General features: G+C 40.0%; 1 protein-coding gene across 1 annotated transcript in view; it reads right to left on the bottom strand.

The window, feature by feature from the left end:
* Window positions 1–18,278, bottom strand: part of TBC1D4 (TBC1 domain family, member 4) — a 47,027-nt gene that overhangs the window by 2,461 nt on the left and 26,288 nt on the right. The window contains exons 10-18 of the mRNA XM_009319515.1: window positions 16,687–16,847; window positions 15,579–15,788; window positions 13,644–13,646; window positions 11,750–11,908; window positions 9,991–10,149; window positions 9,288–9,532; window positions 6,216–6,375; window positions 3,752–3,921; window positions 1,206–1,382 (exon numbers count right to left, since the gene is read on the bottom strand). Of these exons, the coding sequence (XP_009317790.1) occupies window positions 1,206–1,382; window positions 3,752–3,921; window positions 6,216–6,375; window positions 9,288–9,532; window positions 9,991–10,149; window positions 11,750–11,908; window positions 13,644–13,646; window positions 15,579–15,788; window positions 16,687–16,847 (1,444 nt within the window). The remainder of the gene's footprint in view (window positions 1–1,205; window positions 1,383–3,751; window positions 3,922–6,215; window positions 6,376–9,287; window positions 9,533–9,990; window positions 10,150–11,749; window positions 11,909–13,643; window positions 13,647–15,578; window positions 15,789–16,686; window positions 16,848–18,278) is intronic.

Here is an 18,278-nt window from a genome sequence, read left to right on the forward strand (position 1 = left end):
AGAAGCAGACAGTTTTCCCTATTCTCCAGTAAAAGACCTACAGCTTCCCCTGGGAAAAAAACCACTGACTAGTAATCAGAAACCCTGGACTTCAGCAGTAGCAAATGTCTCTCTGTGGGAAGTGGGGGAATTATGATCATTCCTAGGAAAGGGCCCAAGCAGAGGAATGAAGAAACTATACAAACAAAAAGGTGAAGAGGTTAAGGAACCGAGGAAGATGCATTACAGTACGGCACTCTGGAAGAAGAGAAGAGCTTTGATAGAGCCTTTCAAATCAGTCACTCATAATTATTCTATGCCCTTGGTGCATTTTCAGAACAGAGGTAAAAGCCCAGGTAGCAGTAAACAAACAAATAAATAAAAGTAATAAAGCAAAAATAATAATAGTAAACAAGCAAGTGATCCCTGTTTTCAATTAAAAAGAACACAGCATAGCATGCTTTGCCCACAAACACAAAAATAACGAGGACTTGATCTTTCCTTTTTTCCCTGCTTCTATTTTCAGGTTTCAGAAGCTGAAGGTGCTTTCTGAGATCTTCCAATGCTTGTTCAAATTAACAAATATAACAAGAAATGGCCTGGTGATGCAAAAAGAAGAGCTTGTCTTTCAGGAAAATGCAAGACAATACACACTGAAACCTGAAACAAGTCTTGGCTAGGCTATAGGACAAAGGGTGAATGGTGAAGGAGGAAGAGAAGAATTTTTTAAAGCATGACTTTATCGGCCAAAGCCTGGTGGGCACTCAGCTGTATTCAAATCTGCTAAGACAGACCACCTTTCAAAAGTAGGACTATGAGCTTCAGCAGAAGGAAACAAAACAATACTGCCTACAAAGGTCTGGAGAAAGCAAGCCTAATGTGCTACGGATTATTTCTTAAAGCTTTCCAATAGGGAAGCAAAGAGATGAAGAGACAGAGAACTTATTTTTCAGCAAGATACACAAATTTTGCCAACAGACTTTATGGGAGATAAGGGTCGAGATATTTTGAGAAAAAGAAACCTAAATCAAGAAGGAAAAGTGCGAGGAATGACAAAGTTAAAAATACGTCTAACAGAAGTAAACCACTGTAATTGAGAGAACTGCTCAACTGCTTAAGGTCTTGCAGCTAGGAGACTTCTCATGTACATTTAGGAGAGACACTTACTCTATTGGCTAAATCACAGAAATGACCTCTCCATGACTTCGTAGTCTTATGTCATTTACCTGTAGCTTCTCCAACAAATCCATGTTTTGTCTCTTCAGATGACTGTTTGCCCTCTCCAGCTTCTCCAGGGGTTCACCTTCATCAGAGAGATTCACATTTTCCTGCAGTTCATCCTGAAGAACGTGGTACTCTACTTCGTAGGCATGGAGCTGTTTTGAAATATCCATCTCAAACACCTGCCATGAGAGAAAAAACAATTTTTAACAATAATAGAGAGCACTTATTCCACATGAATGTTTGGCTAAGAGGCAACTCTGCTTGATTAACTTAATGTTTTTTCCTGTTCCTCTCAAAAAAGTATTTTAAGGGGAAGTCTACAGTAAGACCATTTTAGCATCTAGAGTTCTTACTGTAGCCATAATAAATCATAGACTTTTGAATAAATCGGATCATCACTTTTACAGTTACCAAATACCATCTTTTACTATGAGATGTATCAGCAGAAAAGTCTTATTTAACCCAAGTATTTTATAATATGACCAAGTCTTATCATCTCTTGCTCAGGAATATTAAGAAGTTCGAGAAGAAATTTTTAAATTCAAGTCTCACCAGCTTGTGATGGGAGCAGTATCACACAATGAGGAAGAATAATCCAGGAGTCGTCAGATCTCCACCCTCAAAACTGGACCTCTTGACTACAAGTGCCCATTTATAGACTTTTGTAAAACCACTCTTCATGGTTACAGTTTCCCCGTGCTCTGTCTCTGCGTGAAGATACGCTACTTTTTTATTGGGATGCTTTGGTGACAAAGCATTGTGAAGACTATGGAACTGAGCATCTAACAGTGATGGGACCATATGACCCTTATCTGTTTATATATTTAGTCACAGCCTCTCAGCTTCTGGAAGTTACCAAATAGTTTAGACTAGGAAGGGAAGGATGTCTACAGTGACATTAATTCTGATCCTTGTTCTAGAGATCACAAACATTACACCAACAGAAGAGACACAGATCCCCCAACAAAACAAGTTCTGCATTACGTTCACTGTTCTTCAGGTAATTCAAATGAGGTAAAACTTTGAATTACATATGGTGTTCAAGCTGTGCAAGTGCCATTTTCCTCTATGTAGCTACCCGGTCAATTCTTCATTTGTGTATTATAGTCCTGCATAATGTCTACATTTTTCTTTCGTTATCTGCTGTAAGAGGATGGTCCTGGGAATTACAATGCTGAGACAGCCAAACAACTCAACCTGCAGTCAGCCTAGGTAGGAGCAATAGAATATAGGCAGTCTACACGTGAAGGCAGATCCAGAAGGCTGCTCAGCATGAGACCACACCACGGGCAAGCAGGCTATCTTCCTCTCAGAGCTGAGCTGACCTGCATACAACCACATCCACCTCTGCTCAGGCAACGTACCCATTCTTTACTCAATCAGACCTGGCTTTGCACAAAGCCACTTCTACCATGCTCACCACAGCACAAATGCTCTGCAACCCAGGCAGACCACAGGACAGAGATTCAATTTCTAATAGTATCAAAAATATTGAACTACCATCTCTATCACTGCCAGAATCAGCGAGTTGTGAAGACAGACACTAAAGTGCCTGACATAGGTTTAGCATGGCAATCACAATCAGCGCAGTGAGGAAATTAAGATTTGCACGTTGCTCAAAAAGGAATTCTTAACTGACAGCACCTGAAACATTCAAGTATTAACCAAGCCATAGGAATGCATCAGTGTTCACTGCACTCCTGCATATGGAGATGGTTTTCTAGAGCTCTTCTGTTATCTCCAAACTGCCACCTGAAGGGGGAAAACCGCTCACAGGTTCACAGTTAAGGTATTAGGCTGAGGCTCATTTTCAGTTTGGGGCTTCAATGCAGAAGACGACGATGTAGAGAGATGAAGATCCCAGCCACTGACAGTATTTCACAAGAAGCTTTTCCTGTATCAGCATTAGTAATTCTTTGTTTCTCTTCTGTTCTTACCCTTTGCCACGAAGTTGCAATGATACTGGTGATGATACACTACTCCAGTCCTCCTTTCCCTTACCCAAGAAAGGCAGGGATCAATCCTGAGGGGCTTTTACCTCTGGCACCAAGCACCTGCAAGTGTGATCCCTCCAAGGACAGGGTTGAGGTGAGAAGGCGAAGTTGCATGAGGGTACCCTAAAGTGATCCCCAGGAGAATAGAAGCCACCCACACAACAGAACAGCAAAAGTTTGCTCAACCTTGATTTTAATACAGGTCATGAAAACAGGGCTTAGGTTTGGAAAATAGGTTACTTCTACCCTTCTAATGGTGACATGACATTTATAAGCAAAGTCATGTTTTCCCAATAGCTGGGGCACAAAAGAACCTTTGTACTAAACCTTGAGGTAGCAACTAAAGTCTTGCTAAAATTGCAGTTCAAAACACATTGAAACTAGGCTCATATCTTATTTCTAGACAAGTTACTGGGAAGATGCCTCCTTTGTATTTCAAACCAAAAGGAACATACTGAGAAGACTTTTACATATACCTTACGCATTATTCTTTTAAAGTAAACTAAATGGGGGCGGGGTGGGGGGTGGGGAGTAAAGAGGAAAAACAACCTTACCTGGGTAATAATTTTTTCCATTTGAGGTTGAGTCATATCGGGAATAGTGGTTTTAAGAAAATCAACAATGTTCTCAAAACTCTCACATCCCATTATAGAGGTTTCTTGACTGCTAAGTAGGCTCAGCGCTACTTTAAATATGACTTCCGTTCCTTGAAGAAAAATAATGTCTAAAAAAGAAGATCATTAAAATATTTTGAAAACGAGAGCTAAAGTAATTGGATAAATATATACATTTGCTGGGATGTTTTTCTTTATAATCAATCATACTGCAGATTTATTCAGTTCAGAAGTGCAATCTGTCTTATTTCAACATGAGGTTAAAGCATATAAAAGCATTTTCTGTCACCTTACAGATGTGAGAGAGCATTAAAGAAAATATCGCATGCTTGTTATGTCTGTAACGGTTATCCACAATAAGCATTTCATTACTGTCTACTGTAGACTATAGACTGCTAACTAAACACGAACTGTTTTTAAGTGTATCTGTGACTGAAAAGCAATTGGGAAGCGGATCACAACACAACGTGCTGACGTTTTACTGTTTTCTACAGGCAGAAGCTAGTCCTTAAAAAACGATCGTGTAGATGCCATAACCAATCATTTTATTTTCAAGATCCACAGTAGTGATCACATTGGCTATAATTTAAGCCCCAAACCCTTGCTTTGAGGTATAATTATGTGGACGTGAGGGGAAACTCTGGGCTCTGCAGAAGTCAGTAGACACAGACTGCACAGAAACTGGGAACTTGATCACAGTAACTGGAAACTCAGCCTCGGTAGCAGCGGTGGACTTGCAGTTACTGAGATGAATGCAGCACATGAGCCGTTCAAATAAGCCTCCTGTGCTGTTGACTCTGTCACACCACCAAGAGCAGTGCTACGCAATTGAACAAACTCAACTTCTGATCCTGATTCCGAGAGGCCATCCCTGGCCCTAATCCAGTATCACAGGGTAGCACCAGGACACTGGTGAGGCAGCCATCTCGCTCATACACAGTTCCTAAAAGTCTCCCTTCTCAAGTCCATGATGCATGTTCAAGCAGCATAAATATTAAGTATATAATTTGTGATGGGTAGACATTAACCATCTGTTCCTGTTATGTGACAATGGCCCATAAGACACTGAAGATGCAGGAATCCAAAGCGTTAGGAAGCAAAACAACATAGTGACTTTTGAGTTTTAAAACGGGAACATGCCTTTCTCGGCTCATTTACAGAGAAATTAACACTGACCCTCCCCAGCCTTAAAAAATTCATTTTCCAAATTCAAAGCCTACTGAAGGAAAAAAAAAAGGAAAAGAACACTTTAGCCTTGAAAAACAAATTAAAAAGAAATAAAAACCAAAATGCTTGAGTGTCCTGGAATTCAATAATCCCACTGGGAAAGAGATTACGTGAATACCACTGAAAAACAGATACACCAATCATTTGTTCACCCAAAGAGCAGTCAGAACAAGTTTGCTGTGAAAGGCAAAAACCCTCTGTAATAGAGAAATCACTAGGTCAAAAAAAAAGAAAACCAAAACCAACCAAACCGACCCCTCTTCCCCCCAAACCACCGCACCAAACAAATTAAAAACCTAACACACTCCAGTAATAAAACATGAGACAAAAGTCAGGTTGAATTTCTTAAGGAAAGACAAAAGGTGCTGTATGAAAACAGAAAAATCAAATGGAAAAAAGTCTGATTTAAGAGGAAGTACATGACATATGCTCCTAGCTTCTTGGTGCATATCTGGGCGCAGTGAGTTTTACATTAATAAATAGATAAATTTAAAAAAAAAAAGCTGCATTACTAGAGATTTGATTAAGCTGGCAGTTCTTATTGACAATAAAAGAATACAAAAACCAAGTACTTGACATGCTGATACTGTAAACACTACAAGGCACAATCAATATTTAAGCTTCTGTACTAGACATTATCTGAAGAGGAGCATATAATGAAAAACGATCTAAATGGAATAAGAGGCATACTAAGACTAGGAAACTGTTCAATATATACATGAATACCTGAAACAACCTTTAAGTTCAAGTTTACTTGAATTTTTATTAGAAAGCACTTTAGAATCAGTTATTCAGAAACACTTTCTCGAAAACCAATGCATTTTCTTTTTTTCAATATGCAAGTTCAACAAGATGAACTTTTCTATAGACATAAACTGAATGCTTGATGCATAAAATACATTTGCAACAATAAACTTCCTGCTGTTCACACTTCAGAAGTCTCTTAGCTAATAACAGCAGCCATACTTAATTGCTCAAGTCTGACACTTCAAAGAATACATTTCGGTTTCCCTCTTTGAAAAGGAGCTGACATCCCACCATGAAGAGCATTGCTACTTGCCACACACAATAGTCACCCCAAATATCCCTAGTATGTAGAAAACTACTCCCTGAGAGTTTCAAAACACAATGGATAACATTGTTCTGCTTATTATTGCAACAGAATAAACTTTCTTACCAAATACTCTGGCTACAAATCCTAATGGAAACTGAGATGCAAACAGTGTAAGAAACCACGGTGCAGCATAAAGACTGGGACTGATTTCATTTTCTTCAAGATGATTATACAGGTCTCTGTGATAATCATGAAGAAGCCTTGAGAGCTGATACATCTGAATCTACAGTGCATGAAGGGGTTGGTGGGGAAGGAAGCAGAGAAAGAAAAGTTCAGCTTTACTCAGTTTTCCAAACCATTCCCATTTCACTCGAGGGAAATTAACTCCAGTACAGACGGCACTGTAAAATGAAGCTTAATTGTTGCCTAGGGCCTCGAGTGATATCTACTCACGTATAAACAACCCACCCCTAATGAATTAAAACCAACACAGTAGTCAATAACAAAGAACTTTGAACCTGATTATTAGTGAAGTATCATTTCAGATTCACGGGCTTAAGGTAAGAAGAGAATACACTGATCTAACTTTCAGTCTTGCAGCAAGGAAAGTAGGACCTCTTCCAAGATGCCAAAACTCTCCATTAGAGTTGAACTATTTCTGGCTAAATTTACACATTTCAGCTTTTATCCTTTGAATCTTGCCCATATTTTTGCTGCATTTAAAACTCCTATGCTACAATCATCACTTTAGAGAGCTTCTGTACCCACAGAGTATATGTGTACATACGTATTCTGTACATTACATACAGTGGGTCAATAGAGGTGTACCACATACATATTTCCCAGCACACCTCCCACATGCCAGTGGTCCAGAGAAATTTAAGATACTGATGCAAAAAGTGCTGCTATACATGTAAAAGTTGGCAAAGCAAAGTGGTTAAAAGTTGCTATTCATTGCTAAAAATATCATTCTGTGGCAAATTCTTTCCTTGCAATTTTGACAGTTTATATTCCACAGGAAGTCAACTCACAGCACGGAGCGATGCTTCTCTCAGAAAGCAGAAGATGAGAAGCAGACATATATTGATTAGCTGTCAGGTCCAATTTTGCTATCAACAGTGCCTTATGCTTAAGGTGAATCCATTCCTCAATAAGAAAATGACTTATTGGATCCAGCTACTTTCCTGCTTTTAGTGGTCATGATTCTTCCCTTCCAAAAACTGACTGCACTTGAAACTATCTATCAGTCAGCAATGTCCGCAGGCAGACAGATCACTTCTCATTCAAGCAAATTAGCTAAATTTGTGCATGCGTTTGAGTCTTTGCTTTAATTGCCAAATACACTAATTAAGCACAGTTTGGACAGTGTTGATACAGAACACATTTACATGTGAAATTAGAATAGTACCACAGAGGCAGTAAACCAATTGGATGAGTTCATTATGAACTAAGGATCTAGATTACTACTTTTTCCAGACAACAATTAAAAATATAAATCAAATAAGTTTTCACTATCCTAAAGAAACATCCAACATTTTTCTTCTACAGGACAGAAGCTAATTCTGCATATAAGTTGCTTGTGTTTCAGTACTGTAAATGCAAAAGAATTTGCAAGTGCTCTACTCCTGTTAAAAACCAAAACAAAGGGTTAGGCTTTAGTGAGATCCTCTAAGTCACCTTCAGCACCCTAGTTTGTCTTGAGCAGACAAAACTTGTACTTTTGTCTAGAACAGGGTAACTTCCTAGAAGGAAACTGTGGGGAAAGAGAGGTCATTTCATTTAAAAGGCAAACAGCACTACAAGTGGTAAACCTTCTCAAACTTAAAAAGTGTTCTTCCTAAGAGCTTCTGACAATGGAAGTTTCAGACTCATTTAAATCAAAAGGTGAAATCCTGGACATATGAATGCTCTCAAACCATCAGATGTTATTGGAAGTCTACTAGTGCAGTATAACATACAAACACTAAGAGAGCATCTTCTAGGAGGAAATAATCCCACAACCATGCATTTATCACACTTTGACCCCCACTGGTTCAAAACATATGGGTGTGGGGGTGGGGGCAGGGAGGGAAATAGAACAGGGAAGAGGCACAACGATGCTCTTTATGGCTGTTCACCCTTAATTCATTGCAACAAACTTGTTATAGCATACTTACATCCACAGTAAAACACTATCATTTTTAGAATAAGCACATACAATTTCTTTAACTACAATCTATTTTATCATTCTGCACATTTGCCAAATAAGCATCTAAAGTGACTGGTCATGAAAAGTGGATTGAAACTCCCCCTTAAGTTTTTACTTAATTATAAGTGTTTGCTATGCAGGGAGCATGAAAAAAAATGAGACTTTTGTATCTGCCTCTTAGCTTTCTCTTTCTCCACTGTGGATTACAAGCTTTAACTCAGCAGTGGTATATCCCTTTATAATATTAGGGGTTTATAGCATATAGTTATTTAAGTCAGTGGACAGTTGCATCTCAAGGTGAAAGATTTCTCAAACTTTAAACCCTGAAGTTTATACAGATCTGAAAGATTTTGTGTCTCCTTCCTAAGCAGCCGTGAGTATCTATAGCTAGCTGTTAAAAGACTAATGTGGCAGAGCATGCATCATTTCATAAGCAAACTAAATGATTAAAAATTCATCTGTTCTCTCTTTGTGTTGAGGGTGGTGGGGTAGAGGACGATGAGAGAAAAGAGGTGCAAATGATGAGGCAAGACAGAGCAGCGCCAAGTACAAATGCCTGTGGAGTACATTCACTGGCCACTGGGTGACACTATTGATTTGACTTCGAGTTACAAGAGAAAAATCTACATCTAAGTGCTTATGGACTGAAGAAAAACAACATCAAATTTATTTTTAAACTCCATCTATACAGATGCATGCGTATCTTTTTTTTGGCATAAGGAAGAGAGAGAAGTGAGGAAAAGAAAAGGAAGAGCAAAACAGCAGAGAAAGCAGAGTTTCCAAACAGGAGATGATGGGGATGTGTGACAGGAAAAGTCTGCAAGTTCTGAACTTCTCTGTTTGCAAATTCAGAATCAGAGAGGGGTTTGACAGTAACATTTTCATGCACCTCACAACCTCCAAAACAACATAAGAAGCTCTGTAAGACCCCGGAGAACACGAGCAACCTCTGAGAGCTCAAAACTCATTTAAAACTCTGGCTTGCTTTAGGAGAAGGACTGACTTACCTGCAGCGACATCATGTCTGGCCTGTACTGTTTACGGAAGCCAAGGTCATACATGAGGAATTTCAGCATTTCAAAGGCCTGTTCCTCACTCATATGTAGAAGGAGCACTCCAGCTACAAAGCTTATACCTTGACAATAACCCACTTCTTTGTCCAGCAATGAGTATGCTTTCAGGAGATTAAAGAGTGATAACTGTCCTGCTCCCAGATGGGCAGAAAAGTAAGGATGCGTAGGGAACGTCCGTCCTGATGTAAAGAGAGAAGAGTAGTTGATATTCAATTCTTCTCACAAAAAAACCTCCAGATCCATCTGACAACCAGCACTTCTCTCCTCCTATAGACCTTTTCTCTTTGCTTTCATATGCAGGTTGATTTTAGTCAGATCAATCCGTAATTTACCACTGATTTTAGACTGTATCCGTTGAGCTCATTTCATATTCTCATCTGCATAGAACTTGCAGAAGCGACTGCTTGATTTCTCTTTTCAGACAGATGTAGAAGAGCATAAATACAAACAGCATAACCTAAGAAATAATTTGCTAGAGGATGCCAAGTGGCATACACAGAATGTATCCTGACAACATAGAAAGCGGTGCTGATACAGCAGCATCTATCTCCAGCAACAGCTTCCATTAAGAATGGTATGTTACCACTCAGACACGTGAAACAAGTCAGAATAATCTCCCAGCTACAAAGAGACGTACCTAGATCTACAAGGATGGCGTGCTGTTGAGCAGTCAGTTGTTTCAGAAGTTCTTTGTAAGAGATGTCAGGAGGCTGCTGCTTGTTTGGCAGTCTGTGTCTGACTCGATGTTGCACAGCCAAGAACTGCCAAATTTCTCCCCGACAACTTTTAGGTACACCTGCAGGTCAGTCAAAAAACAAGAGACCTAAGCAGCGGCATATTTTTAGTGCTACAACACAAGAATTTACTTTGTCATAATCTTGCCTGTCATAATCTTTGCCTGTCATAATCTTGGCCAAACCACTCTGGAGGATCCCTTACAAACAGTCAGCTTCAGAAGTTGTCCACTCTGCAGTGTATTCCCTCAGTAGCCACAGTTCAGTCCCACTAACTAAACGTTAACTACAAACCTTACTATAGTAATTACACTGAGCAGTACATCGGGCAACCGAGGTACGGACATCATTTGTTTTGCCACCTCTGAGCTGTTTAGCCTCCAGCAGGAAAAGATGCACAACTACACGCAGAATGCAGACAGCCCTGTTTAGAAAGGCTGAACTAAATTCAGAGGTGTAAAATACAGGGACGTCCACCTCCTCTTCCCCTTTCCAAGGGGCTGCTCGTGTCAGTCCATAGGCTTAGAGAAAGATGTACAGATTACAAAATGCTCAGTTCAAACCTAAAAGCATTAATGCTGCATACCAAAGGAAGGACACAGAACCACTCATATTGAAAGACAGCATTTCTCTCAAGTCAGCCAAGCACCTGTGAAAGCATAAACTAAATTAAAATACTACTTTCAGACTTTTGCACACATCCCCCTGAGTCTGTAAACCGACCTTTGAAAGTCAAATCTGCTAATACTTTCCAGGCAAATAGTTATTTAATATGAATACAAATTAGAAAAAGCATATCCTCGTTCCCAACTCTGAACTGCAGTCCAGCAGCAGAAGATAGGGCAGCAAGGAAAGATGTTTGTTGGCAGTCTTCTGCAGATCACTAACAGGGACCACCTTACTTCTACCACGATTTTCTTTGGTAGCAATTTAAACTTCCCTTCTGCACCACAGCCAGATTACACTGAAATCTTATTTTTCAGCATCTCTAATACAGACATGAGATTATACAGAGGGCACAGCGGTGCAATCAGACTCTGCATCTGCATTATACTAACAAGGCCTTCTGTCTCCCCTTCTGGCCTACGGGTAGGCCACAGGAAGACCTACTTCAAGCCAAAATCCACAGCCTTTCACTCGAGGAAACAAAATACTAAAAGACCTTCGTCCAGACTCCACAAGATGTGGTCCTTCTGACTCTCTGAAGCTTGGTTGTGATTCCCCTAGCTTTTTGGGCACAGTCCACATTAGACATTATGGTCCTGCCTTCTCAGTAAGTAAGTAAAATCAGAGCATCTGAAACTCAGAGTCAATTGGCTAGGAGCCACAGACCAGAAACCAGAAGGTCACAGTGTTAGCTGCAGAAGCTCCAAGTTCAATCTTCAGTGTAATAATACATGGGCACAAGATGCTACTTTCAGGAGTATGACTATACATGTTTCTGCACTGCTGACTTTGCAAGCTGTAGACACAGCAGAACCTATTTTCTGTTTGGCAGCAGGAGGTGGATGCATTTGCAAAAAGAAGGCAATTTTTTCATGATTTTGCACTACTGGAAAAAGTGTATTGCTGGCAGATTTCCTTCGGTATCAAAAGGCAACAACAAAAAAAAACCCCCCACATTTTCAGACTTCATAGTTAAAAGCCATCCTAGATAAATACCTTCTTTCAAAGTGGAATGAATATCTTCCACGTCACATCGGATTTTGGCTCTGCAGTTTAGTAACTTCTTGTCCCAAACATTTATGACATCTTTCTGACATGTACCAACTTCCTCATAGTCCAGTTTGACTTTTCTTGATTGGAGCTCATCTCTGCTTGCTGGAGCACAGAACACAAAGGAAGAGCACACGGAAAACCAGAACGTCAGAAAATTACAAGAGACATCAAATATGCAAAACCCATTCAAGTTAGATATATCTATCTGATAATCTGACTAGGGATAAATACACCTACAATTCATCAGTTCATAGCTGAGAGGGGGCCAGTCTTTTGTCATAAGATGCTGCAGGCAACAATTGAACTTCTATTATTGGGCCACGAACATTTGTAATTCATGAAGTACACGAAAACAGTTTTTAAGGCTTGGGGCCAGAAGAAAAACCCACTCAACACAGTCAACTTCACCACATCTGCTGCTTCTTTCAACTGCAAAAACACCTTTAATCATTTTTCTCTTGTTTATATTGAACATGACAATTGTTTTAGTATGGAAAGTCCCAAACATATGAATGTTTATCTTAGAGATTTAGGCAAGCAAGCTAAGCAAGTTTTCTAAAATGAAGTCTGTCACACTGGTCCCAGTTTTTACATGTCCCTTAAGAAAGTCATAAGAGCTCTTGGCACTGCTACCTGGCATCATCAGACTGACTAGAATTAAATAGAATGAACCAACACGAACCATATCTAGAAAGGTACATCTGTGCTGAAGCACAGAACTCACGTTGCTGTATACTTAAAAAGTTTTCTGCACAGGACTACCTGGCACAAGATACTTATTCCAGAGGACTCACTATTTCTGAAATAAAGCTGCAGAGTTACTCTGGAATTTCATGGAAGAGCAGCTTTCATTTCCATTACTGAGAAATTAACTGTGGTTATTTTATTATATGTAATATGCATGCAGAAAAACTCTAATTCCTCATACTACTGGTGTAAAAAACTGGAATCAAGACCTGAATGTGTCTTAACCTACAGAGACAGGTTTAATTACCATTGGACTGAATTGTACATTTCACAACATGACCTCTGAAAGCTGCAATTGAGTTTATTCCAAATTTGCCTTGATCTGTGTGCAGCACTTGCTCCTTGCAGGAGACTCCTTCCTCTTACAGATGTACCCCCCTCCCCACCATCATCTCTAGGTGAAAGCAAACTCACACTATGTTATTATACAACCTGCAAAACAAGACAATCAGTTCCTTCGCCTAATCAGCACACTTTGGATACAGCCAATATTGGATGAATCCATAAGATCATTGCCTAGGCCACTCCAAAAATGTAGGTGACAATTTATTTCCAAAAGCTGTATGTTACACCAGTGAGATCATATCTATTCAAGACTACAGGGGGCCTTGTAGAAGCAACTTTTATGCAAGGTGCAGTACACTTCCATAAAAACGGGAACATGATCTCACCACAAGAATTTGCAGTCCAATTGGGGCAATTTTAAAAGCTACCCTATTGCTGTAAGATTTCATTTGAGAATGCTCATTCTCATAAGCAGTATGTGACAGATTTAAGACAGTAGTAACATATTTCAGCGTGACAAGGAACCCCAGAATTAAGCGCATGGGTTATTATTCACTGAAAGGTACTTTGGCTCTGCAGTTAACCCTACTGAAAGTCCACAGGCTTGCCTGTTGATTTTACTTGCCCTGCTTCCTATGCCAACCTTGGTTACTTGCAACCATCCTTGTTAATGTTCTTCCTAATCATTGTTAGGTGGCCTGCTACTTCTTGTAGGTCTTATATTTCTACGTCATCTAATGGAAAAAGTAGCTTTCAGCTGCTCAGAAAAAAAAAAAAGCAAGTTTGTGCAATTCACAGAACTTACCTTCTGTAAAACAGAGCTAATAGTATTCAAGTCTCCTCGACAGCAAAAGGAACAGGAAAAGAGGTTCTATTAATATTTTGCAAATAAAAATCAACAAAACATTAACAGAAAACCACTGAAAAAAATTCTACAGCAATTCCAGTCTTAAACCAGTCATATACAGCTGACTAAACTCACAGCTAGGAACCTGGCTTCAAATAGAGAAATGGCTGCATTTCTGTTATTATGTTTCCCATTCCTGAGATCTACATTTAATTGTAGGCTAGGATGCCAACCACTGTACAAACCAGTGCTTGCTTGGAATGTATCAGTTCTGCATATGTCCTGTCTATAAAATGGCCCACGTTACAGCAGCCTATAGGAAGGAAGCCTAGAGATAGGCGCTAAGGTTACTTTTCACCCTTTGAAAATAAGATGATGAATTCTAGCTAGCCAAAGCACCAGTTTCACTAGCAGTACTTATGAACCTGCATACAAGAATGGAAACATGCTCCTTGGAGCACAAACCAAGATGTGGGCTGGCAGATGGGTGCCAGTTTGGAGTCTCCACTGCTGACACTCCTGTTTTCACCATGGATGATCAGGCAGACCAAACTTATTTTCTACATATCAGTTACAGAATGGAAATAACCTCCAACTGAGCCTTAAGGAGCTGGACCGATTTAACAGTTTTCAGTACTTCCAGCCATGCAGGGAGGGTACAGAAAAGAGCGCAGGGAGGGTACAGAAAAGAGTTTGTCCCTCAGCAGCTCATTCTACCAGAGGGAATAACATGAAATTAGTCACTACAGCAGATGTCCAGCTTCCCCACCCCACAACAGTAGACTGACCATTTGCTAAAACAACAAAGATTTTGGCTGAAGTTAAAACAGACTCCTCTGTAGATGTTCCCTATGAATCTAGGAGTTTCCACAGAAGTGTGTGTCAACAGGGAGACAAACTGCAGAGAGAGTGCACAGAGAAATACACTACATGTGTAGGCAATACTTTATTAAGTGTACGCTTGTAGGGACATGGAAAGACTTCTGTCCTGCTGTTTTTCTCTCCTCCTCCTGCCTTCTCAGTAAGGATCACTAAAGAAGGAAAAAGAGTTAACTGACCTTAACAAGATCATTATGTTTTGTTCGAAGAATCAGACTACCATATAATGAGGTTATACACCATACAGGAGAAGATGAGGGCAGCAATTGCAGAGAGGACATGTGAAATTTTCAGCTTGCACCAAAAGCTATTAGTCTATTATACTGAAGAACTTCCATATGCTAGGATAGACATTGCATCCTGTCTTTTATTTGTGCGAATCTTGACCAGTCATAATAAAATAGTTTAGCCAGAAGCTCAGGCAGCTGACAAGTCAGCATGGCCAACTTCAGATTCCTCAGTAACAGCACTCAATTTTCAGTGTACAGTGCTCATCTTCTGAAAAAATAACTTTTTGACATACCTCAAGAGCCAGTTGCTCAAAAATCACATTTGGATTCAAATATTTATAAATTACCACTGTGATGTGGTTAATGAAGGGCAGAAAGCCTGGACAGAAATGTCATGTGCTGCAAAGGACTGAAACGAGATATAGAGGGTAAGGTTTACCATACCTAAGTGTTCACACAGCATCTGTTCTCCTGACTCCACATTAGAATTCCTAGACTTAGTCAGCTAGAACACAGACTGTAGCAACCTTTGTCTAACATGCACTAAAAAAGGTAAAGTTATCACTTTCTTCTTTAACTAAGATGACTCATTAAGAGTTGGGAGGTGAACAGAGAACCTGGTAGACTGTGACATAGGACTGGGCAAACACATTTCTTTCCAGCACTGTTAACCAAAAAGTTACAGAACCACACCTCTGTTTGAGGGGCCCAACACCATTACAGTTTTCAGCTTCGGGCAGCAGAATTTGTAATAATTTTTAGGGGTATTTTCTAAATAGCTAACCTTCCAGCTTCTGGTTTTCTTTTTCCATTCGAAGTAACAGAATTTGTTGATGGATGGCTTTTCTCCACAGACTTTGTAGTTCTTCTGAGTTTTTCCTCTCTCCAGTTTTATCTGGACCATCCTCATTTTGCAATACTAGAACAAGAGGGTCCTCCTCCAAGGGTGGAGCAAGAGGGGATAATGGTAACAATTCACTTCCGTCATGACCATCTGCAAAGAAGCAGAAAGCTATTACAGGAAAGTCAAATTGTTTGACATATTGCAAAAATCCAAGTCACAGCAGAATAAAAATAGCTGTCTTCCACATTCAGCACTGAGGTGCTGATCCCAAAGACAGAGAAAATGCAGTTCAACAGTAGAGAATTATTTTTAAATAAAGTTATTTAATGAAATAAAGCTAAATAAAGGGTCACCCAGTATTTCAACCCTTTCCCCTGCTAGCTCCTTCTAGAGTTACAAAGAAACATTTATCCATAGTCTCCTTTACAGCAGAGCTTGTTTACTGCTGTGATTTACCACAGGCTCTCTACTAAAAGCAACTTTTTCCATCTGCTGAGCTGCACTATAGGCAGCGCTATAGCACTTTATGGTCACTAAATATAGAGTTTGTCATTTGCCTACGGTTGTGAATTCCACCAACGGGACTAAATCAGCATAACAGGATTTCAGATATTTCAGAGGTTTCTACCTTAAACGACCTAAAGCTGTAAGAATTATTAACACACTCAACAGGTGCTATGCGCTGTACAAGGACAAGGCAGAAAATTTACCGTTTTCTGCAAACACTATGATATAAGCAGGCTAGGGTAAATTTGCTAACTGTTAAAGAGGGTATCTTTGTCAGCAAGAGGCAGTTCTTCGTTTCCTTGCTACCAGTGCAGCCACGGCAGATTGCAATTAATTTGATTTTGATGACAGAATCCTCTGTTCAAAGCAACAAAGACCCAAAGCCAACTGAGCACAACTGTTCTCTAGTGAGGTTCTAGCAAGAATATTGTATCAAGCTGACTCCCTTCTCCCTTTCATATTTTCACATGTTGCAGTTCACTATAGTAATAACTATTCAGTAACAACTGCTTGTTTATTTTCTTTAAAAGCACACACAGACCTGGATGCTGCATCTTGGAAGGAGATTTATTCATAGGTGAAGCTACCTGCAGGAATATTCTCCGCCGCCAGGAGATGCGGCGAGGTGTGAGTGTGGCCCCCACAGCATTTAGAGATTCACTGCTGCAGACGGTTGATGTTCTTTTCTTTCCCTCCCCATCACTGAAGGAAAGAAAAAGCAGATGGGGTGATCAAAGTCAGTCATCTTTGGAGGGAAAAAAATTAAATAAAAAAAAAAAACTTTATTAAGTGTGTCTAATGTACAGCCAAACCTGCAGGAGCATTTGCTGGGAAGCTTTAGAAGGCAAAGCGTGCTGTGTGTGAGCTTCACCTTGAATACAGAAGTGCTCAGTTGTTTTCTTGTAACACAGTGCTGTGAAGTTTGCACTATATACTACCAGGAAGAATTCATAGCATTCATCATGTGCCCAACTGGAAGCTCAGAATAAAAGCTAAACTTTCTGAAAAGCTAAGAGAAAAACGTAGTAATATTTAGCCTCTAAAACAGACAGCAATGGGTTTTGCTTTGCCATACATTAGTCTTATTGGGGCTATCTGATGTAATAGCTCTAAAAGCACAGATGTTGCTTTAGCAGAGCATAACTCTCCATTTAGTGCCATTTGAAATGGCATGATGAGCTCATAGGTGAATATTTTATTGGAGGCAATGTTCTGGCCTTTCCTATGCTTCAAGAAGCGGAGACTTCACTTGCACAAATGGGGCCAAATGTCCTCAAGTTTCATCAGCACCTCCAGCTGAAGGAGCAGAGTCTTTGCAAACAGAGGGCAGGCTCAGTTCCTACCACAATGACCTGAAAGGAGCTGATCTTCTCCCCAGTTGCCACACAGAAATATATTTACACAGTAATTTTAATAGTAGCTTATGTTGCTGGAAGAGGCAAGGAGAGGATACAGGGAAGCTTTGCTGGGAGGTCATTTAAGAGGACACCAAGCACACATCTCTACTGACTACTGCCAGAGGAAAGAACATTTAGCTTTCAGAAGTATTTGAGCTACTTTCAGAAATGTTTCAGCATTTTGCATTTGCGGTCGTAAAGTAGGTGCACAGATCTTGTACAGCAATGCGTACGTTGATTATCTGCCACAAATCCTTCCATGCAACATCAACAGCATGACACACAACTACAGGCTTCTCGGGAAGACAGCATCAAATATGGCGAGCTGTGTCTGCAGCTTCATCTTCATCACAGGGAAAACTGCTATATCAACACAGCAGTAGCTACACTCAAACCTTCATGCTGTGAAGAATTTCAATGCTACAGTACGAAGTCCCTAAAAAGAGTTAGATGAAAGGAAAGCCCAGCAGGTTAAGTGTTCACTGTGTTTGTAGTGGTAAGTTAGTTGCAGATGATCGCAGTTTACCAGCTGCAGTTGGTCTCCCCACATTTGGCTTGCACAAAAGAAGAAATCTGCAAGGGAGGCAGACTGCGTCTTATTCAAGTTTCAGCTACATCAGTCTACCAGCTACACCATCTCAATCAGCACTTTTCACATCAAATACTCTGTGCTGAATGACAATCCACCAAGCTAGAACTGGCCTTTTTGGCAATCAAAGCTGTCCCTATGCTAATG

This window comes from Pygoscelis adeliae, unplaced genomic scaffold (assembly GCF_000699105.1).
Source record: "Pygoscelis adeliae isolate BGI_AS28 unplaced genomic scaffold, ASM69910v1 Scaffold500, whole genome shotgun sequence".
NCBI lineage: Eukaryota > Metazoa > Chordata > Aves > Sphenisciformes > Spheniscidae > Pygoscelis > Pygoscelis adeliae.